This window comes from Perognathus longimembris, chromosome 8, assembly GCF_023159225.1.
Source record: "Perognathus longimembris pacificus isolate PPM17 chromosome 8, ASM2315922v1, whole genome shotgun sequence".
NCBI lineage: Eukaryota > Metazoa > Chordata > Mammalia > Rodentia > Heteromyidae > Perognathus > Perognathus longimembris.
This window is the reverse complement of record NC_063168.1, coordinates 28,531,047-28,554,386: the sequence shown is the minus strand read 5'-3', so window position 1 is coordinate 28,554,386 and position 23,340 is coordinate 28,531,047. Positions and strand designations below refer to the sequence as shown.

General features: G+C 39.5%; 1 protein-coding gene across 1 annotated transcript in view; it reads left to right on the top strand.

Moving 5' to 3' along the window:
• The window catches only part of LOC125356382 (meiosis 1 associated protein), a 52,962-nt gene that overhangs the window by 9,908 nt on the left and 19,714 nt on the right, over nucleotides 1-23,340 (top strand). The window contains exons 4-6 of the mRNA XM_048352807.1: nucleotides 12,442-12,615; nucleotides 16,531-16,693; nucleotides 17,378-17,519. Of these exons, the coding sequence (XP_048208764.1) occupies nucleotides 12,442-12,615; nucleotides 16,531-16,693; nucleotides 17,378-17,519 (479 nt within the window). The remainder of the gene's footprint in view (nucleotides 1-12,441; nucleotides 12,616-16,530; nucleotides 16,694-17,377; nucleotides 17,520-23,340) is intronic.

The following is a 23,340-nucleotide window of genomic DNA, read 5'->3' as shown; positions in this document are numbered from 1 at the left end:
CTTCTATGCAATTGTCAGACTCCAGATATTGACTTTGTTTCCCTCTTTTAGTGTCTTAGAAAATAGACCAGAAAACAAAAATGTTCATTGAGTTTGTCTTTGGTAACTGCCTCAAAGTCATTTCCCTAGGGCATTAAGACCAAAGTAGAGCCACTGTTGTGCTTAATACCTAAAGATTTTTTTGACAAAAAGAAGGATTTGTTTAACTCATTAGTAGCAGCCATGGTTTCAGAAAAATAATAACCTGTCTCTTTTTTATAAGTAAATATTTTTGCATAATGACAGTGGCTCATGACTGTATTCCTAGCTACTCAGAAAGCTAAGATCTAAGGATTTCCCAGCCCAAGTGGGAAAGTCTGTGAGGTTCTTATCTCCAGCTAACCACCAAAAAGAAAACCTAGAAGTAGAGATGTGACTCTCTTGAGTCACAGAGTGCTAACCTTAAGGTGAAAAAAAGCTGATGGATAGAGCCCGGGCACTGATTTCAAGCCCCAGGACCAGAAAAGAAAATTTAAATAAGTTTTAAAACTTTTTTTAAAAATATGTTTTGTATTTTTGTGGAGTACTTGGGATTCAACTCAGTTACATGCCATTTGAAGTGCACACTTAATGTGCTTTTATTGTAGCATGGCCCACAAAAAAAATAGTTATCACTACAATCAAATACAACACATTTCCATAATTCTCAAAAGATTCCTATTGTCAACTCCTTTTGTTTCTCCATACATCATCCTTCCCTTCATCCCACCATAGGCCACAGATCTACTTTCCATCTGAAAATTCGTTTGCATTTTACATAAATGGATCATAGATCATGGTTCATATTTTAAGATTCACCCATATTGTTTACATCAGTAGTTTCTTTATATTGTTGAGTAGTAGTATATTACATGAACATGCCACATGTTGTTTAACTATCCACCTGTTAATGAGGATGTGGGTTGTTTCCCATCTTTGACTGCTATGGATGAAACTGCTGCACAGACCATTATGTGGACATATGTTTTCATTTCTCCTGGCTCTTACTTTACCATTCATTATTCCCATCCATTTACTTTCAATCCATTTGTGTCTTTATAGTTAACGTATATCTTTGTCTATAGACAGCATATAATTGGGGGGTTTTCTTCCCAAGACTGGAACACAAACTCAGTACCCGAGGCTTCCACCTGTTGGCTGGTGCTCTACCACCTGAGCCATGCCTTCAACCTCTTGGTCTTCCTTTTTATCCTCTGGTTTTATTCATGACATTTTCCCTTAAATATTGATGGTTAGATTTAGGCCTACTGTTTTATATTTTCTTATCTGTTTTTATTGTTGTTCTTTATTCCCTGCTTCCCTGCTCTTTGCAGATAGTGGTGTTTAAACATTTTTAGAATTCTGTTTCAATTTGTCTATTGTCATTTAGCTATTCATCTTTGCTTTATTTTTCATTATTGCTCTAGGGATTACATTATATATCCTTAACTTTTTACAGTCTACTTAGAGTCAATATGATACCACTTAACATAAAATATAGAAACCATGTAGGGATTAAATATACTTACTTTAATTTAAAGCTATTTTAGGGGCTGGGAATGTGGCCTAGTGGTAGAGTGCTTGCCTCGTATACATGAAGCCCTGGGTTTGATTCCTCAGCACCACAAGTGTGTGTGTGTGTGTGTGTGTGTGTGTGTGTGTGTGTATATAGCTAGAAGGGGCTCTGTAGCTCACGTGGTAGAGTGCTAGCCTTGAGCAAAAAGAAGCCAGGAACAGTGCTCAGGCCCTGAGTTCAAATCCCCAGGACTGGCAAAAAAAAAACTGTTTTAATAGCCTACTAAAAATTAACATCGTTGTTAGTCCCCTTTGCCATAAGAGGACCAGTGAGAATATTGCCACCTAGGAACCAAGAAATAGACCCTCTCCAAATACTGAATCTACTGGAATCTTGATTTTATATTTCTCTGCATCCAAAACTGTAGAATAAAGTTCTATTATTTATAAGCCACCTAGCCTATTATATTTTGTTATAGCAGTATAAACAAGACTGGTCCCACACCAGGCCCCATAGCTCCCTAGTTCATCAGTAACAGTGTAAAATCATCCATTGTGAATCATTACTATTTCATTCTATCTTCAAATAGTTGTATAAGTGGAGTTCAGATTAACATATCCATGTGTACAATGTATCTTGATTAGTTACCCCTCCATCACTCTCCTCCCCTCCCACTTATCTCATCTCCATCTGTTTCCTAGTCCCATTTTCACATTTACACTGAGTATTGTGACTGTATTTGCCCACCAATCTTCTTTCATCTGCCTTGCCTTAGCTTCCACCCCCCACCCCAAGTCAAGACATGTTTAAGATTCTTGATACTCCTTTAGGTTCTGTCTCATAATTGTTCAAAAGGGTTACACCATTGGATCTCACTCCTGTGTATACCAAAGTTTAATCCATATACATATATATGGATTATATTATATATGTGGAAGTATTCCATTCTTTAGTTTTGAGTCTTTGTTCAGTCTACCTTGAGCTGTATTTGCTTGATGAAGGGCAGATGAGTGGACAGCTTTTAATGGTAGAAACTCCTGCATGGCTCACCAGGGCTGGGAAAGGGATATGACCACTACAGACATAGGAGACTCTGCTTGAGCTCTGCCCATGGAACTTCCAGACTCATCCCTCTATCCCCATTGCCTTCCACCACCACGCCATGAAGAAGGGTGATGGGAGGGCTGGGCTGAATCTGACACTGGTCATTTCACAAGAGCTAACATCATGGCACACCCTAAAATACTTTTTAAAATATTAGTTCTATGCTGGGGAGCAAAAAAAAACCTACAAAGAAAAAGAGAAAGGAAAAGGAGCCCTAGATCTGCTCTGCTCCAATCTTGAATACAACTAGATCAAAACCAAAGCCTCACAATAAGGAAGTCATTCTTCTTTAAAGTAAGAATAGTGACATGTTGCTACATGAACACATTCATCTAGAGATCATAGCCTTCACTTTAGCAGCTCATTACCATTTCCCATTCTCTCTCTCTTATTGTGCTCCAACATACCAAGTCCAATCCCACCTCAGGACCTTTGACTTTCCTCATTACCCTACCCTGAAAGGAGCAGTCTTCCCACATATCTTTACATGACTCATTTCACTTTGTTCAAGTCTTCTAGTCAACTATTACCTTTTTAAAGAATATTCCCCTGTCCAGCCAAGCTACAAATTCATACACAAACCCACATGTGCTCATAGTCCACATTATCCTTTCCTGCTTTTATTTCCTCGCATCACATAGGATCTGCAGTTGCATTGTTTTGTTCAGTGACAGGCAAATCTGTTTTCTTTTCTTTTCTTTTCTTTTCTTTGTCAGTCTTGGGGATTGAACTCAGGGCCTGGGCACTTTCCTTGAGCTTTTGTGCTCAAAGCTAGTGTTCGACTGTTTGAGCTACAGCTCCCATTTCTGGCTTTTTGGTGGTTTATTGTAGGTAAGAGTCTCATGAATTTTCCTGGCTGGGCTGACTTCAAACCACAATCCTCAGATCTAAGCCTCCTTCGTAGCTAGAATTACAGGCATAAGCCACCAGAAACCAGCTTAAACAAACTCTATCTGCTCTGATTACTTATCCTAGTTAACATCTTACAGCTACTTCTGTAATCAAGAGAGTAGATTCTGCTGATTGTAAACTGCTTCAGGAAGGCTGACATTGTGACTGCATGCTCTTTGTAGTGGACATTGACATTTGATGGGATCACAAAGACCCTTTGCAAATCTGATAAAAGCTGAGGACCTATCCTCTTCCCCTAACAACCAAAATGCAGCTATACACATACAGATGAAACTACATACAATGTCAAATGTTTCCCATATCGCAATGTCATCCATGATTGTAAAGGACAAGCCACATGAGGGTCATTTGGAAGGGATAGCCCTAGCCTCTGAGACTTTTGTGGAACTGGGAAAATGTGCAAGACAGGGTAAAAGTTTTATTTCCTAGTTCCCTAGACTTTTTATGCTGAAAAGTACAGCTATTGCATATACATGTAGAAAACTCCATTATAAGCAAATTTTGGTTCCATAACACTGTTTTAGGGTTCTTTCAAAATCAAAATCGAGAGACAAAGGATAAAAAGACAAATGACTCCAAAAGCAATACTTACAAAACCATGGGGGGGGAGGGTGGAATGAAGGAGGAAGTAACAAGTTGAACAAGAAATGTACCCACTTCCTTATGTATGAAACTGTAACCCCTCTGTACATCACTTTGACAATAAATAAGTAATTACTCAGAAAAAAAAAGAAAGGGATTTGGCATTCATTCTGCCAAAGGCAGAGCTTGATTTTCTTTTGTTTCTTTTTTTTTTTGCCAGTCATGGCGCTTGAATGCAGGGCCTATGCACTGTCCCTGAGCATTTTTTGCTCAAGGTTAGCATTCTACCACTTTGAGCCACAGCTCCTTTTCTGGTTTTCTGGTGGTTAATTGGAGATAGGAGTGTCACAGACTTTCTTGCCCAGGATGGCTTTGAACACAATCTTCAGATCTCAGGCTCTTGAGTAGCTAGGATTCAGGTGTAAGCCACCAATGCCAAGGGAAAAAATATAGTTATATTTTTATGAATCTAGAAATAAGAACAAGAGGAGTTTCTCCAGACAGTTAAATTTATAAGACTCCAACATTGAGACTAATGAGAAAACAACTCCCTTAAGAAGGGAGGATGGCTATTGAGAATGGCAAGATTGGTCTGTAGCTTTGTTGATGGTACTGGTATGTGTAGAGGATTTTCAATAACTTGAATTTCTTAGGTTTTGTCGTTATCATTGCCCTTTCAGAAGAGAAGCTTAAAAATTCAGTGAAGAGGAACTATAGGTATGGATCAAATGATAGAGCACCAGCGTTGAGCAAGAACTTTAGGCCCTGAATTCAAATCCAGTATGAGCACTTAAAAAAATAGAAGAGCTTACTTCTAAGTCTTTGATACATTTGGAGTTGATTTGGGTGCAGGGCGATATATAAGGCTCTAGTTTTAGTTTGTTACAGGTGTTGAACCAGTTTTGTCAGCACCATTTGTTGAAGAGGCTGTCTTTCTTCCATCCTATTTTTTTCCCTCCTTTGTGAAAGATTAAGTCGCCATAGTTCTGCCGGTTCATTTCTGAGTCTTCAGTTCTGTTCCATTGGTCCTCAGGTCTGTTCTTTTTTTTCTTTTTTTTTTTTTCTTCTTTTTTTTTTTCTTCTTTTTTTTTTTTTTTTTTGCCAGTCCTGGGCCTTGCACTCAGAGCCTGAGTACTGTCCCTGGCTTCCTTTTGCTCAAGGCTAGCACTCTGCCACTTGAGTCACAGCACCACTTCTGGCTGTTTTCTATATATGTGGTGCTTGGGAATTGAACCCAGGGCTTCATGTATATGAGGCAAGCACTCTTGCCACTAGTTCTTATGCCAGTACCAAGCTGTTTTTATTACTATAGCTTTGTAATACAGCTTGAAATTTGGTATTCAAATTCCTCCAGCACTATTCTTTCTACTTAGGATTGTTTTTGCTATTCAGGGTCTTTTATTGTTTCATATGAATTTCTGGATTGCTTCCTCTATTTCATTAAAGAATGGAGTGGGATATTGATGGGTATTGCATTGAATTTGTAGATAGCCTTTGGCAATATTGCCATTTTCACAATGTTAATCCTCCTAATCCAAGAGCATGGGAGGTTTTTTCATTTCATTGATACCCTGAAAACACTATAAGAAGGAATAGGAGAAACACTTGGTTCCTTGGCATAGGATGAAACTTCCTTAATAAAGGCCCAGAAATGCAACAAATCAAAGAAAGGTTTGAAAAATGGGAATGCATCAAACTGTAGAGCTTGTGCACAGCAAAGGACATAGCTTGCAAGATAAATAGAAAGCCCACAGATTGGGAGAAGATCTTTACAAGCCATACAATGAGCAAAGGCCTCATATCTAAAATATACATAGAACTCAATTAAATTTCTCCAAAACAAATCCTCAAAGAACCAAGAGCCCCCTCAAAAAATGGGCTAAAGACCTAAAAAGAGACTTCTCTGAAGAGAAAATGAGAAGGGCCAAGAGATACCTGCAGAAGTGCTCTATATCACTGACCATAAAAGAAATGCAAATCAAAACAACACTGAGATTCCACCTCACCCCAATAAGAATGTCCATTATCAGTAAAACTAATAATAACAAATGCTGGGGGTGATGTGGCCAAAAGGGAACCCTACTACATTGTTGGTGGGAATGGAAATTTGTTCAACCACTCTGGAAGTGGTATGGAGGTTCCTCAGAAGGCTAAACATAGAGCTCCCCTATGACCCAGCAGCCCCACTTTTGAGCATCTATCCAAAAGATTACAAGCAAGACCACACTAAAGCCACAAGTACAACAATGTTAATCGCAGCACAATTTGTCATTGCTAAAATATGGAACTAACCCAGATGCCCCTCAGTAGACTAGTGGATCAGGAAATGTGGTACATATACACAATGGAATTCTATGCCTCTATCAGAAAGAACAACACTGCCCCATTCATAAGGAAATGGAGGGCTGGGAATATGGCCTAGTGGCAAGAGTGCCTGCCTCCTACACATGAAGCTCTCTGTTCGATTCCTCAGCACCACATATATGGAAAATGGCCAGAAGGGGCGCTGTGGCTCAGGTGGCAGAGTGCTTGCCTTGAGCGGGAAGAAGCCAGGGACAGTGCTCAGGCCCTGAGTCCAAGGCCCAGGACTGGCCAAAAAAAATAAATAAATAAAAATAAGGAAATGGAAGGACTTGGGGAAAAAAATCATACTAAGTGAAGTGAGCCAGACCCAAAGAAACATGGACTCTATGGTTTCCCTCATAGGGAATAATTAGTACATGTTTAGGTTAGTCATAGCAGAAGATCACAAGAGCCCAATAGCTATGCCCATATGAACACGTAAGATTATGCTAAGCAAAATGAAATCCATGTTATGGAAACAAGTGGCATAGCATTGTTGTAATTATTTTCAACATGCTATGTGAAACCATACCTTTTTTTTTTTCTCATATTCCCTTCCCATGGTTTTACCCCTGCTATCACTGTATCTGATCTTAGTACCCTGGATACTGTATATATGTGTATTAGAACTAGGGAAGGGCAAGGGAATACCAAAATCGAGAGACAAAGAATAAAAAGACAAACCATTCCAAAAGCAATACTTATAAAACCATTTGGTGTAAACCAACTGTACAACTCACGGTGGGGAGAGGGGAATGGGGAAGGGGAAGTCAGGGGGAAATGAGGGAGGAGGTAACAAGTGGATAAGAAATGTACTCACTGCCTTACATATGAAACTGTAACCCCTCTGTACTTCACTTTGACAAGAAGAAAAAAATAAAAATAAATAAAATAAAAAAATAGAAGAGTTCAGTGAAGGATGTTACTACATGTGGCCACAGGGAGGCAGGCTAAGTCCAAAAGTGGAATGTGAATGTAGCCTTCCTCTATAGTTGCAGTGATATAGGCCTTTCTTCAGCTTCATAATGCAGCTTCACTACTGTCACCCTGCTGTCAGCAGGACTGGTGTTTTAGGACCCACAATTCCCCTCTCTTTGGCCAGTATGGGAGTTGCTCTTCATCTGAGAAGGGAGATGTCTCCTCCTGAACATCAGGTTTAGCATATTTAGTTGTATTTTCAATAATAGATGCTCTTGTTCTTAGGTACAGTAGTGGTGAGGGAAAAAATATAGAAGCCAAGAAATGTGACTGGGAGAAACAAGTTTTAAAAAGAAAACTACATTCTTTTTTTAATTTTTTGCCGGTCCTGGGCTCAACCTCAGGGTCTGGATACTGCCCCTCAGCCTCTTTGTGCTCAAGGTTAGCACTCTACTTCAGGAGCCACAGCTCCACTTCTAGCCTTTTCTGTTTATGTGGTACTGAGGAATGGAACCCAGGGCTTCATGTATGCTAGGCAAGCACTCTAATGCTAAGCCACATTCCCAGCCCAAAAAATACATTCTTACCGTATGGAAGCTAGCATTTTGCTGATGAAAGAGAAGGAAGAAACCTATTGCATGCCATTTTTAGATAATAATATCACATTTTAATACCTTATAAGTAGGAAGTAGGTCATACTACTAGGAACTAGTACTACTATATAATACTATATAATACAGCTGGTATTTTGCCTTGTGGTCACTAAAAATAGGTTGTACTAACAACCTATTCACCTAAAACCACTTTGGTAACAATTTCAAGGCACAAGACAAATCCTGATCATTTCATGAAATCCCACTACCTTTCATAAGCTCAGGAAAAAACAGAGAGAGAGAAGAAAACCATTTCAGAGGAGATGAACTAACAAATGTGATTAAAATTGCCCAAATGAAATTCACAGATACCAAGGAATGCTAATTAAAGCCAGATAAGGGAAGATATAAGTTAAGAAAAACTGGAAAAGTCAGAGCTGAGTTGAATGCTAGAGGAGGGGCAGGCCATAGAGTGACAGAGTAATAAAAGCTCGAAGGAAGGAAGGAAGGAAGTAGGTCATATGACAAGGAGACTAACATAGCTGAAGCAGAAGCTTTACAGGAAAAGTAATAAGAGCAATTGTTTAACTCAACAGGCCTTTGCCTAGCTTCAGCTCTGTGTAGCATACTGAACTAGGGAATAGAGAAGATTCATGCCAAAAGAAACAATTCCTACACTTGTTAAGTTTTATTTAAATGAGAGAAATAAAATGTGTTCCCAGGTAATGATATACTATTTGTACATATACAACGTGTACTGCATGTACTGCAAATGTAAACCAAAAGCTATTAAAAGAGCTGGTCATACTATCTATAATCCTAGCTACTCTGGAAGCTGAGATCTGAGTCACATCTGGCGAGCCCTCTCCCTCTTCAATGAATACATTCATCCTTCACACATGCCAGTACCATCAGTAAAGCTACCAACCAATCTTGTCATTCTCACTACCATCATCCATTCTTAAGGGAGTTGTTTTCTCATTAGTCTCAATATTGGAGTCTTATAGTTTTAACTGTTTGGAGAAAGCCCTCTTTTTCTTATTTCTAGATTCTTTAAAAAAAGATAACTATATTTTTATTCTCATAATGGTCATGGTAGGCATTTCTAATCTCCCACCCTTTATACTTATTTGTCATGTCCAAAATTCTGTCATTGGAACTCAGCAAGTTTACCTTCTCCACTTTCTGAATGTCTTTACAGAATCCCATTGCTTCAGTTCTGCATCCTTGTGCTTTAATAACTATTTTTACCTCATGGAAGAGAAGCTGCACAATTATTTCCATACTTGTTACTCAAGACAAAATCAAGTTCACTGGCTTGGAAAATTTTAATTACTTCTTGCTTTGGTAAAATAAAATTTACATTCTTTTTTTAATTCTTTATATTTTTATTAGCATCCATTAGTTTTACAAGGCAATTTTACTTTGACATCTTTATATATGCATACAGTGTACCTTGACCTTGATCAGATTCATTCCTTCTTTCACCTCCCTCTTCTTTCCTGCCCTTTTCCCCTAAGTATTCTAAACAATTTTTTTTTTGCCAGTCCTGGGGCTTGATTTCAGGGTGTGGGCACTGTCCCTGAGCCTCTTTTGCTCAAGGCCAGAATTCTACCACTTGAGCCAAAGGGCCACTTGTGGCTTTTTCTGTGTATGTGGTACTGAGAAATTGAACCCAGAGCATCAAGCATGTTAAGCAGGCCCTCTACCACTAAGCCACATTCCCATCCCAGTATTCTAAACAATCTTTATTGTTCCATTTCACACATGTGAAGTATTTTTGACTCTATTCACATTCCTACATTATTTTTGAAAGAATTTTTTAATTACAAGGAATATTTCTTTAACAATAACTTCATATTTATCATTATAATACTATGAAGCATGATGGAAGAGGTGAAAATTTGGGTAAGAATGATCCAGAATACAGCTTTTAGTAAAACCTTTAGTGCAATGCAGTTAATACACGATGATGATGATGATAATAATAATAATAGTTGAAAAGTGAAACAGGCTCTGTTTGGGGAAAGTACCAATAGAGGGAGGAGAGGGGCGAATGAGAATGAATATAATTGAAGTAGGTTATTTGCATGTGTGAAAATAGAATATTGAAACCTGTTGAAATTGTCTTAAGAAAGGGAAATGAATAATAGTGATAGAGAAGGTAAGGTTGATCAGGATATGTATGTGGAAATGTTACAGTGAAACCTCCCATGAACAACTAATGTATGCTAATTTTAAAAAGCAAAAAGAATAATACTTTAAAATTCCTTAAATGTAGGATGAAAGCATATCTCAAGTGGTAGAGCAGCTGCCTAGCAAGTAGGAGACCTGAGTTCAAACTGCAGTCCTGAGGCTGGGGGACGGGGGACAACTTAAGAGCTCAGAATATCATATATATACAATGCAACTGAATGAATTGCTAGTTACCAAATAAATCCTCTTTACTATCCATTAAAAATGACAGAGTTCTAATCATCTGGCCAAAGAAGAAAATACAGTTGGTGCCAAGGTTCAGCTGCAGGATAAGAGCATTAACTATCATGTGAAGGCCTCTAACTCTCCCCATATACCTCCCCTGTGTTGGAGCCAATACATTGGACTGAACCCCCTTTGTTTCTTGTGGAAAGTTTGCTACCTCTACCAATAGGTCTCCAGGAATGTAGTTCTAGAAATAAACTTGCCTTCTCCCTGAGGTTCATGAGTTACACACAGAAGGCAATTCATTACAGCAACTGGTTTTTCTTAGGCCCTTTGTGAAAGCATTTCAGAGAGTCCCTCACGAAGAGGGATCCTCCTCAGTTTCTTTCCAGCTCTTGCCTCATTTCCTCTGTCTATGCTTCCTCCACCACCTGATACTTGGCTTTCACTGACACTGTTATGTGAAGACTCACACCCCAGTGCCAGGGCTAGTGCTGCCTCAAGCCAGAACTATCCCAGCAAGGCCATCTTACCCCACCCAGCCAATACATCTCATTCACATTTGGGATCAGATCACATACCACCAGATCATCTCCATCCTGCTTGCTACCAACCACTAACTTTAGTTATAGTGTGAAATAGTGTCAGTGACTAACATTACAATCTGATCATAAGATGGAACCCATAGTTCTTCTATTTTTTTTTCTTTTAAGATTTTTTAGAACAGAAGTGATCATTTAATATTTTCACTACAACACAACATAAAACTGAAGCCCTACTTGTTAACTAAGTATTTAATTTATATTGCTATAAAATGAGGGGCGGTGCATGCACATGCAGGTGCTGGTACTGAGACTTGAACTCAGGACCTCAGGGCCTCAAGTTCCTACTCAGCTTTTTCCTTCATAGTTGGAGCTCTACTACTTGAGTTCCGCCTACAGTTCCAGTTTTTTGGTCATTAATTGGAGATAAGTGTCTCATGGATCTAGCTACCTGGGCTGGCTCTAAACCAGGAAGCTCAGAGTTCAGCTTCCCAAGAAGCTAGGATGACAGGGGTGAGCCACATGCACCTAGCTCTAGAACATTTTTAACTATATAAAATTTAAAACTGAAATGAAATTCACTGTCTGAGGATGTGACTCGGGTAGGGTGACTTTCTAACAGGCATGAGTCCCTAGGTTTAATTCCCAGAACCTTAAAAAAAAAATAACCAAATTAAGGCCAGGCACCAGTGGCTTCCACCTATAACCCTAGCCACTCAGGAGGCTGAGATCTGAGGATTGTGGTTCAAAGCCAGCCCAAGCAGGAAAGTCTGTGAGACTCTTATCTCCAATAAACTACTCAGAAAAAGCTGGAAGTGGAGCTGTGGCTCAAGTGGTAGAGCGCTTGCCTTGAGCCAAATGATGCACAGGGACAGTGTCCATGCCCTGAGTTTGAGCCCCAGGGCCAGGAAAAAAAAAACAGGAAAAAAAACACAAATTCAAATAATACAGAAGTATGAATTTAAAAAGGGAACTGTATCGTTCACTGTTAACAGTTCGGACCTTTTTAAATGCATTTTTATATGTGTGGTACACATATATGTGTACATACATATATATATACACATTCCTATGCAGGTAGTTTTATGTTTGTGCAAATAGCATCATACCTATTCTATAACTTAATTTATTCCCTGTCTCCTAGCTTCCCATATTAGTACATGTGGCTTACTTTTGGCAGCAGCTATACAATACTTCAAAGTTTGAATGTGCCATTGTTTATTTAAATATTTCCATAGGTGAATTATGGCACATTCAGTGTCCATGTACTAATGCACATTAGAATTACTTTTTATTAGAGGTATTATTACACCAATGCTGTACTGAACACCTTTGCATATGTCTCTTCATGTGCTGTCTGAGAGTGTCTCAAGGATAGATATCTACAGATGCAGTTGATGAGTCATAAAGAAGACAGATGCATTTAAACTTTTATATTTTCAAACTTTGTAATTAAAAATTAAATACTTAACTATTTTCCTTTCTTTTGCAGAGAACTCCATCCTGGGAACTGACATTGACCTTCAGACTATAGACAATGATGTTGTTGACATGGAGATTTTCTTCAAAGCCTGGCTACATAATAGTGAAACAGACCAAGAACACATCCACCTTCTTCTTCCTTCACAGACTTTCGGCAATATTTCTAGAGCTGGTGAAAATCCAAGTATACAAAAGATATATTATTTAGATTAAGAATATCTTTGTCGGGGCTGGGGATATGGCCTAGTGGAAAGAGTGCTTGCCTCATATACATGAAGCCCTGGGTTCAATTCCCCAGCACCACATATACAGAAAACGGCCAGAAGTGGCGCTGTGGCTCAAGTGGCAGAGTGCTAGCCTTGAGCAAAAAAGAAAGAAGCCAGGGACAATGCTCAGGCCCTGAGTCCAAGTCCCAGGACTGGCAGAAGAAAAAAAAAGAATATCTTTGTCTAGGATTAGGACTGTAGATTGATGAATCCTCAACATACAAATTATTTGAGACCTAGAGATTGAATGAGACTGTCCAGTATTAGTATGAGGTATAAGGAGAAAAGTTCTGGGGCTGGGAATATGGCCTAGTGGTAAAGTACTCCCCTCTTATACATGAAACTCTGGGTTCAATTCCTCAGCACCCATATATAGAAAAAGCCTGAAGTGGCACTATTGCTCAAGTGGTAGAGTGCTAGCCTTGAGCAAAAAGAAGCCTGGGACAGTGCTCAGGCCCTGAGTTCAAGCCCCAGGACTGGCAGAAAACAAAAAAAGGAGAAAAGTTCTAAAAAGTGATACCATTACAAAGCTGAACTTAATTAAGCCCTGCCAGCAAGAGCCAATTGGTTTAGGGGCAAAGTCTTAGATTTCAATGATAGGGCACAGCTACACTATACAAGAACCCAATGAATCATATATTTTTTTCTCAGTGTTCTCATTTTAATATGGTAGATATCAACAATATCAATATTGAGGGACAACAGCAGAGGCAAACCACAGGGAGGGCAACTAGTGGCCCAAAATCATGTTTGCAAAGCATTCAGGCAGTTATTGAAATCAAAAGAAACCCATGTTCCAGGCATGCCAGAAATTTCCTGAATATTGTTCTAATTGGTGAGGATACTCCACCAGATGGTAGGAGTATCTATTCTCCCATCCCTTCTGAAGATTGGCTTAGGACCTTGGGTGGCAGGATTAGGAGATGGGCCTATCACTATTGTCAGCCACACTGAAGTTTGGGAAGCCATTCCTTAAGGATCTAACTCCTAGGGGAAAGGATCAAGGTATGTCTTCTTTAGGGTTGAGGGTTTGTACCCATTTTTCTTATTGAACAGAATACAGATAGTATTTACAAAGATCACAGAGCATTGAAGGCTGAATAGTATGTGATGCTTTCCAAAGCCCTTCATGGGCTCTGATTCACTGGGGTTCCAACCTCCTCTGAGGACTTTTTCTTAGACAATGGCACTATTTTTTAGGTCTCTGTTATTGTCATTGTTTTCTCAGGGCAGGAAAAGCTCTTTGAAGGTATAATTAAATAGAATTATGATGCTTTCTGTCGGGTAGCCATCGGATCTCTTTTTTCCTCCCTCATTTAAATCTATGAACTGGAATGCTTTTTTATTTTTAGTCTTATTAGTAAGGGTGATATACAAAGGGGTTACAGTTACATAAGTCAGGTAATGAGTACATTTTTTGTACAATGACCCCTTTCCTATCTGTCTCTCAGTTTTGGAATGCTTTTTTACAACTTGACATCATCTGTCTTTTCTTTCTGTGTAATAATCTTCTTCCTAGGACCTTCTTTTTTAATCTAGTTCAAAGATAATTATATCAGTTCCTCCCTATCCTACTTTCTGGAATTCATTTACAACTTTCTGTTGAAAGCAGTTTCTGACTTTCTAACAACCTTTGTGTGTGTGTGTGCATGTGTGCATGCACACACGTGCACACATGCATGTATAGTCTTAGGACTTGAATTAGGACAGGACTTGAGTCCTGTCCCTGAGCTTTGTGCTCAAGGCTACTTGACCACTTGAGCCACAACTCCACTTCTGTTTTTTTGGTGGCTAACTGGAAATCAGGGTCTCACAAATTTTATTTCGCCAGTCTGGCTTCAAACCTCAATCTGCATATTTCAGCCTCCTGAATAGTTAGAATTACAGGTGTGAGCCATTGATGCTTAACTTAAATGAGGAACTTATTTTTTAATTGTACTACACAGGCAATGTACACAGGGGTTACAATTATATAAGTCAGGTGAAAAATACATTTCTCTTTTAACAATGTCACTCCTTCCCTCATACTCTCCCAATTTTTCCCTCCCATGCCTACACACAAGTTGAATAGTTCCTTTTCAACATAGTTTCTACAGAGTACCACTACTGCATTTATTTATCCCTCTATGAAGAACTTATTAAAAATACCTATATCTGCTCATGCCTATAATCCTAGCTACTCAGGAGGCTAAGATCTGAGGATCACAGTTTGAAGCCTACCCAGGCAAGGAAAATCCATCAGACTCTTGCCTCAAATAAACTACCCACAAAAAAACCTGATGTAGAGGTCTGGCTCAAGTGATATAGCAATAGCCTTTGGTAAAATGAAGGTCAGAGACAGTACCCAGGTCCTTTGTTCAAGCCCTAGAACTGGCACTCACACACACATATACACACACACACTCACACATATGCACACGCACACACAAACCACCCTTCTATCTGGGCTCTACTCCCAAAAATCTTGATTTAATTGGTCTAGAGTACTGCCCAGACATCAGTATTTTTTTTTAATTATCCAGGTTGGTGTTCTTACTTCAGCTAGCATTAAGAACTTTAGCCAGATAAATACAGCTGTGCAGACCTAAAGCTCACAGACCAGATATGGAAGAATACACATAAACCAGACACAGAAAAAAATGAGAAAGACCTAGAATTCTCCTATTGACTTCTTAGGCTGTAGAACTTACCAGGCCAAGAGCCATCTCATTCCAAATTAATATCTATATCATTAACTGGGCCACGAAGGGCCAGCTAAAATTGACATCTAATCTGCCACTCTGTTTTTTCCATGATACTACCTTTATTGTCTCATGTTGAAGTTACTGTGTTGTTTTAACGCACATTGAAGTTATTCATTTTTAAACTACTACCATCAGCTACTAGCCTTCTCACAAGCACTCAACACCTGTCCATTTGCAAGTTTGCCTTCAGTATTCAAATGAGGTATATTTTATTGAAAAACTATTCGTATATTTTATTGGAAAAAAATTTTACAGTATCAAGAATTAAAGCACATTGCTACAAAACATTGCACCCTATAACATGTGGAAGTAACAGCTGGAGCAGAAGCTTGATATAGTGTTATACAGTACAAGCACCCCTCAGAACTGTTGTCTATGCCATAGTCATGTTCCAAGGCCCTGAAGATCCTATGCACAGTTTTCTCCTTTGTTATAATTTTATTATCTTTATGTAGTTGTATAATAGAATTATAATTCAGTATGTCAGTGTATGAGAACAATGAATCCTGATCAGTGTCATCCCAGGTTTCTTTGTGGAATTAAAAATAAGCTACTTTAGGGCCTTGTTCTACCCATACCCCAAAATGTCTCTAGAAAGCCTGCAGAAAAACAGTAGCAGTCTTCAGACTGCTTGACTTCTGCTTTCCTGCTCCTCCTCCATCTGATCTGCTGTCATGCCAAAGTTTAGCCAAAGGGAAGCTACAGAGGGAAGATTTCCATCTGTGGTTGCCAAAGAGCCTCTGTATATTTTGGTATTCACTGCTTATTTCATACATGTTCCTCTTGGATTGGGTTAGAAGCCAGATCTGTCAATATAGGACAGCTCAGCCAGGCGAGAAGTGAAATGGTAAAAATCATGACAGGCACAGAAAATAAGCTAACTATTGGGTAGAGTAATAGATACACTATAGGTCACAAACCTGCTTTATTGTCTCAAACTAAAGCATTTCCCTCTGCCTACTCCCTGCCTCTTCCTTTCCCTTGCTTGCTTGAGAGAGAGGAAATGGATAGCAGATGTTGTCTCTTAATGGCTTAGCCTGAGGTAACTTGTGGCCTACAATCTCTCCTCCAATGCCACTTTTATTGTAGTGTGCCTGAAATGTGATCTCCAAGAGCGGCTTCTCAGCCCATCCTTGCTTCCTGGTACAGCTGATGGCACCTTGAGAATAGATGACCCCAAAGGAGACCTCAGTACACTCTACCATATGGCTTCCCAGTCATCATCCTCTCACTATAAGCTCCAAGTAATCAAGTAGGTACAAAGGAACCTCCCCAGTCTGTGCAAGTGCTATTCTTTCTAGTTTCTGTCTAGGAAGTCTAGAGCTGCAGGCTATATTTCTAAGTATGTATCAGGCAGAGTTAGTTCCAAGGTAGCAATTACTAGTACGGTATGAAAAACCAAGTTTGAACTATTCAGCATGTGGAGGCACAAATAGTAGATGCTAGAAATGCTGCAGCATGAGATTTGGAAACTCAGGCTGTCTCTGGAGAAAAGCAAGATGATTTGAAAGGTATTCAGCCATTCAGTAAATGTTTATTGAGTGCTTACTACATAGGCATTAGTATAGAGTTCCAACTTTCTAGGAGCTAGTAGTCTACAGATTCTACTCCCAGCCCTCCTGTTCTCTGAGTGTTAAAATTCCTGCTTCCAAAGAAACCAAGTCTAAGTTAGAATTAACAATATTGGAAAAGGCTATTTTTACTGCTTTCTATTCATAAGCATAGGACCTATGTACAGATTCTTGAGCTTTGAGAATCTTCTGCATACCAGATTCTATGCTGATGTTGGCCATACAAAGATGGATAATGCATAGACTCTAATCCCAAATGCTTTTATAATACGGTCCTACATTTAAGATGAATTTATGTGGATCAATGTACAGGTTCTAAAGTTACTAAGGAGCCCTGTAAAGTCTTTGCCTTTGTCTCTTTCTAGGGCTCTAAAATCTAGTGGGCTCTGTGAGTCACTGACATATGGACTCCCCTTCATCCTAAGACCCACGAGCTGTTGGCAGCTGGACTGGGATGAGCTGGAGACAAATCAGCAGCATTTTCATGCTCTGTGTCATAGCCTATTGGTGAGTGCCCATGTCCCCATGTGAAAAAGAATATTCAGATACCAACTGTAGGACAGCAGCGACTAATTCTTCCCTAATTCCAGACCTGCCTCAACTCCTGAAAGAGGACAGAAAAAAAAAAGATTCACTCTGAAATTTGGAATTAATATGACCTGCCTTTGTTAGATGACTCTAAAGGCTAGGAATGTGGTTTAGTGGTACAGTGCTTGCCTCACATGCATGAAGCCCTGGGTTCCATGCTTCAGCACAACATAAATAGAAAAAACTGGAAGTGGCTCTGTGGCTCAAATGGTAGAGTGCTAGCCTTGAACAAAAAGAAGCCATGGACAGTGTTCAGGCCCTGAGTTCAAGCCCCAAGACTGGCAGAAAAAAAGAAAAAGAAATAGATGACTCTAAAGGAGAGATCAGCACACTTTACCAGATGGCTTCCCAGACTTTAGCCTCACATTACCTGTGATCTGAGTGATGACAGGTTGTCCAAACACAGGCCAACACAGGCAAATACAATTCCTACTGATCTCATAGCTAGCAATTCCAGAGACTTAGGAAATATCTCTAAGTGTAAATCAGACAAAAAAAAAAAAAGTTGGGCTACTCAGCCGGTGAAGAGAACAATTTCTGAAATCAATTGTATATCAATAAGCTTGAAATTTTCCTATTTTATAATAACTTAATATTTAAATGGCAATAATGAATTTTCTTTAATTAATGCTATTTTAAAATATTTTATTTATGGGGTACCAAGGAATTGAACCCAGTTCCTCATGAATGTTAGGCAAGCACTGTACCACTAAGCCACATTCCCAGCCCAGTAATGGTATTTTAAAACCTTTCTTCCTAACATTGTGCTGAATATTACTGTTCCTTTAAATTAAGATTCCTTAAAGGGCTGGGAATGTAACTCAAGTAGTAGAGCACTTGCCTGGCAAATATGAGGCCCTGAGTTCAAACCCCAGTACCACCAAAAAACAACAACAAAAATCTCTTGGTCTATGGCAGACATTGTACTAAATCCTAGATGTATGTTCATTGGTGATATAGTAGACATTATGCCTACAAGAAACCTACTCTTTAATGGAAAAGGCAGACATATACACAGATTGTTTTTCATATATATCTGAATGAGTGATTGTTAAGGCAGTATATAACTCTGTATCTCTTTCACTATCAGAAGCAGATTATATTCACATTCTTATTCTCTTAATTGTGAGACAATTACAAAGGAAAAGAAAAGTAGTATAAAAGGGCCTGTCTGAGGCCTGTAAGATAAGTAGGAATCAGTCAGATGACAAAACCACTCCAGGTTTGGGGAAAGGCATATGCAAAAACCCTAAGTCTTAAAAGAACTGAAAGAATCAAGAACAGAAAAGCATTATGACTGAATGGAGCAAGGAGGAAAGAGGCAAACAGTGAAGTTGGAGAAGTTAGCAGAGATGTGTCAGTCAGGTTAGAGTAAGGACTTTATCATAAATAGAAAAGGGGTGGGCTGAGAATATGGCCTAGTGGCAAGAATGCTTGCCTCGTATACACGAAGCCCAGGGTTCGAATCCTCAGCACCACATATATAGAAAAGGCCGGAAGTGGTGCTATGGCTCAAGTGGTAGAGTGCTAGCCTTGAGCAAAAAGGAAGCCAGGGACAATTCTCAGGCCCTGAGTTCAAGCCCCAGGACTGGCAAAAAAAAAAAAAAAAGAAAGAGGGCTGGGAATATGGCCTAGTGGCAAGAGCGCTTGCCTCTAACACATGAAGCTCTCGGTTCGATTCCCCAGCACCACATATATGGAAAACGGCCAGCAGGGGCGCTGTGGCTCAGGTGGCAGAGTGCTAACCTTGAGCAGGAAGAAGCCAGGGACAGTGCTCAGGCCCTGAGTCCAAGGCCCAGGACTGGCCAAAAAAAAAGGAATCATTTTATATTTTAAAATATTACTTGAGGAACTGGCCCTATGTGGCCCAAGTGGTAGCCTTGAACTGAAGAGCTCAGGGATAGCGCCCATGCCCAGAGTTCAAGCCCACGACTGACCCAAAATAAAAATAAATATGTGTGTGTATGTGTATAAAACTTGAGCAGACATTTGTAACAAAAGCAAGATTTAAAACAGAAGAAGGTAGAAGGGTACTATGTAGTAATGTAGGATGGAGAAAATTGTGCTTGGGCTAAAGTCTACTGGAGAAAAATAAAACAGAGAAATATTTTAGATATAGAACCATTAGAACTTGGTGAAATGCTGGACATAGAGAGTAAGGTAAAGTATCAAATAACAGTTTCATTTCTGACCTGAACAATTTGGAAGTCATTCCACAAAATGGAAATAAAAAGATTAAAAAGCACACACACACACACACACACACACACACACACACACACACACATACACACACACACACACACACACACACACACACACACACACACACCCCACTTAAAAATTAAATAAAAGAACTATAAATAGAAGTACCCAAGGACAGATATAGAATAAGGAATATTGGTGATCAGGACAGCACATCTTTGTGTCTCTTTCACTGTCAAAAGATTTCTTTTCCTGTTTCAAAGCCCATACTCCTTTTCAGGGTCCACCCACTGAGTTCCTGTTTCCTGTATGAAGAATAACGACCTCCTGTCTTTGCAGAGCAAAGACAACAGACCAGTTATAACTGTTAGTGCCTAACATCTCAGTTCTCTATTTACTTCACTTAGTTCCTCAGAATCTGGAAGATGATAGATACATCACTGGGAACAAATTTCTCCAAGTGGCTCATAGTACATATTTTAAACAGACTTTGGCATTTAAACATGCTGTTAGAGGAAGTATAAATTTTCTGGAAAATTATACCCTTCAACAATTTTGTTTGGAATATTGCCCAAGAAAATAGTCAGAAAAGGAGGCAAAACTATATTGCAGAATGTTCATTTCAGTGTTATATGCAATGATTTTTTAAATTAGGAACAAAGGCTAGGATGTATCTTAGTGGCAAAGCACTTGCCTAGCAAGTACAATGATCCTGGACAGGCAAAAACAAACAAACAAACAAAAAAAAAAAAACCAGAGTATCCTTGCCACTGAGTCTGTATTTCCTAATTTCTTTATTTGACAAATACTTAACACTATGTACCAGGCTAGGAAAAAGAGACTTCACCTTTATCACTCCTTTTTTGGAAATCCACACTTGTGGTTAATCAATCACTAATAAATACCTTTTGGGGGGAGCATTTACTAAGTGATAAGCTCTTAACCAAGTGCATGTTTTACCTTATTTAATCCTCAATACTCTGTGAGGTGGGGATACTTGCTTCTATTTTTACAGATAGAAAAAACTAAGAGGCCAAGTGACTTACGAAAGGTCGCAAAGCTACCAAAGTGGTCAAGTCAGAATTTGAACCTAGTTCTACTTACTACAAAGCCACTCTTTTCATTTCTTTTTTTTTTTTTTTTTTTTTTTTTTTTTTTTTTTTTTGGCCAGTCCTGTGGCTTGGACTCAGGGCTTGAGCACTGTCCCTGGCTTCTTTTTGCTCAGGGCTAGCACTCTGCCACTTGAGCCACAGCGCCCCTTCTGGCCATTTTCTGTATATGTGGTGCTAGGGAATTGAACCCAGGGCCTCATGTATATAAGGCAGGCGCTCTTGCCACTAGGCCATATCCCCAGCCCCACTCTTTTCATTTCTTTACTAAATTCCCTACTCTAGATATATCCAGATAATGCAGACTACCTCACTAAGGCTAACTCTTCCCTCACATTCCAAGCTTCTATACTTGTCTGACTGTTAGTTTAACTAGCTAGATACTCATTACTGCTTTGTTTTCTTTTTCTTTTTTCTTTTTTCTTTTTTTTCTGGCCCTGGGGCATGAACTCTGGGTTGGGCCCTGTCCTAGAGCTTCTTTTGCTCAAGGCAAGTGTTCTAACACTTAAGCTATAGCAGCACTTCTGGCTTTTTTGAGTCATTTGTTGAGATAAGAATCTCATGGACTTTCCTGCCCTGGCTGTCTTTGAACGCTGATCCTCAGATCTCAGCTTCCTGAGTAGCTGGGATTACAGGCGTGAGTCAATGACACCTGGCTGCTCTTTGTCTTTCTTTTCTTTTCTTTTTTTTTTTTTTTTGTTGTTGTTGTTGTTGTTGCCAGTCCTGGGCCTTGGACTCAGGGCCTGAGCACTGCCCCTGGTTTCTTTTTGCTCAAGGCTAGTACTCTGCCACTTGAGACACAGCGCCACTTCTGGCCGTTTTCTATATATGTGGTGCTGGGGAATCGAACCCAGGGCTTCATGTATATAAGGCAGGCGCTCTTGCCACTAGGCCATATTCCCAGCCCCTCTTTGTCTTTCTTGTGCTACAGTTCTTTATTATTTCGTCACCAGATTGAAAATGTACTTTTAGGTCTAGAAAAGATAGAATCTTTTTTAGGCGTCTTCTTCTTTTAGACAACAGTTTTAAATGGCTCTTAGTTCACATGACATAGTCTCCAGGCAGCAAAACTCCTGAATGACAGTAGGTTGCAGAGTCACAGTGTTGCTTATAACTTTTTCACAAGCTTTAACTCACTCATTTAACAAGTATATTTTTATAGCAGAGTTCAAACCTTCCTGATCCTATTTTCACACATTCTCTATACCTTTTTATCTCTGTCCATTGTTTTGTGTTCTTCCTTACACTTTTTCAGATATTCTTTTGAAATCTTATGTCAAGTCAGCTTCTTGTGTAACTCTTGCCTTGGCTTTCTCACTGTGATGTCTCCCCTCCAGCTAACTTCTCATTCTACCTTCTGTCCTTCTGTTAATAGCTGCATTGCCATTGTCTGTTCACCCAGCCTTGAAACCTCAGCCATTTTCAGGCATCTCATCCTTTTTACATACTCACCACTAAGTCATATGAATCGCACTCTTGCTTTCCTGTTCCACCTCTTGTTCTTACCAAATCTTATCCAGTTGACTCCTAATGGGCTTGCCTGCTCCAATCTTTCCTTGCACACAGGCACCATTTTAATTTTCTTGAAGCATTCCCCTATTATCACCTGTTTTCCCATGTGCCCATATCTAGTCACTTAGTAAATCTTAGTTATTCTCTCTCTACAGCACCTACTGCACTTGCCTTCTTCCATTATTTTTATCACTGTCCTTTATCACCTGCCCTTCAATATTGCAACAATGTCTTCATTTGTCTCAATGCCTCCCTTTTACATACTGCCTATCAATTAATACTGAAATACAGCAATGTGTCTGCCATTCCTTGACTTAAAAAATATTTTATGGGCACTGGCATCTGTAATCCTAGCTACTCAGGAGGTTGAGATCTGAGGATCATAGTTTGAAGCCAGCTGAGGCAGGAAAGTCCGTGAGACTTTTATTTCAATAAATTACTCAGAAAAGGCCAGAAGTGACACTGTGACTCAGGTAGTAGAGCAATAGCCTTGAGCACAAAGAAGCTCCGGATAGCACCCAGGCCCTGAGTTCAAGCCCCAGGGTCAGGAAAAAAAAAAAAGTGACTCGTGATATGTCTCAGTGATAGAGAACTTGCCTATGTGTGTGGGTTTAATACTTAGCACCGAAAACATGTATTTGCGTGTGTGCGCGCGCGCGCGCATGCACGCGTGTGCGCATGCACGCGTGCATATATGTATACCAATGCTGAGGCTTGAACTCAGTGCTTCACTGTCTTGCCTGGCCTTTTCACTCATGGCTGTCACTCGACCACTTAAACACTCCCACTTCTGGCTTTTTGCTGGTTAATTGTGTTCCTAGGGGCCTCTCCGAATCAAGATCTTCAGATCTCAGCCTCCTGAGTAGCTAAGATTATAGGCATGAGCCATTGTCACCCAGCTTCAAATAGCTCTT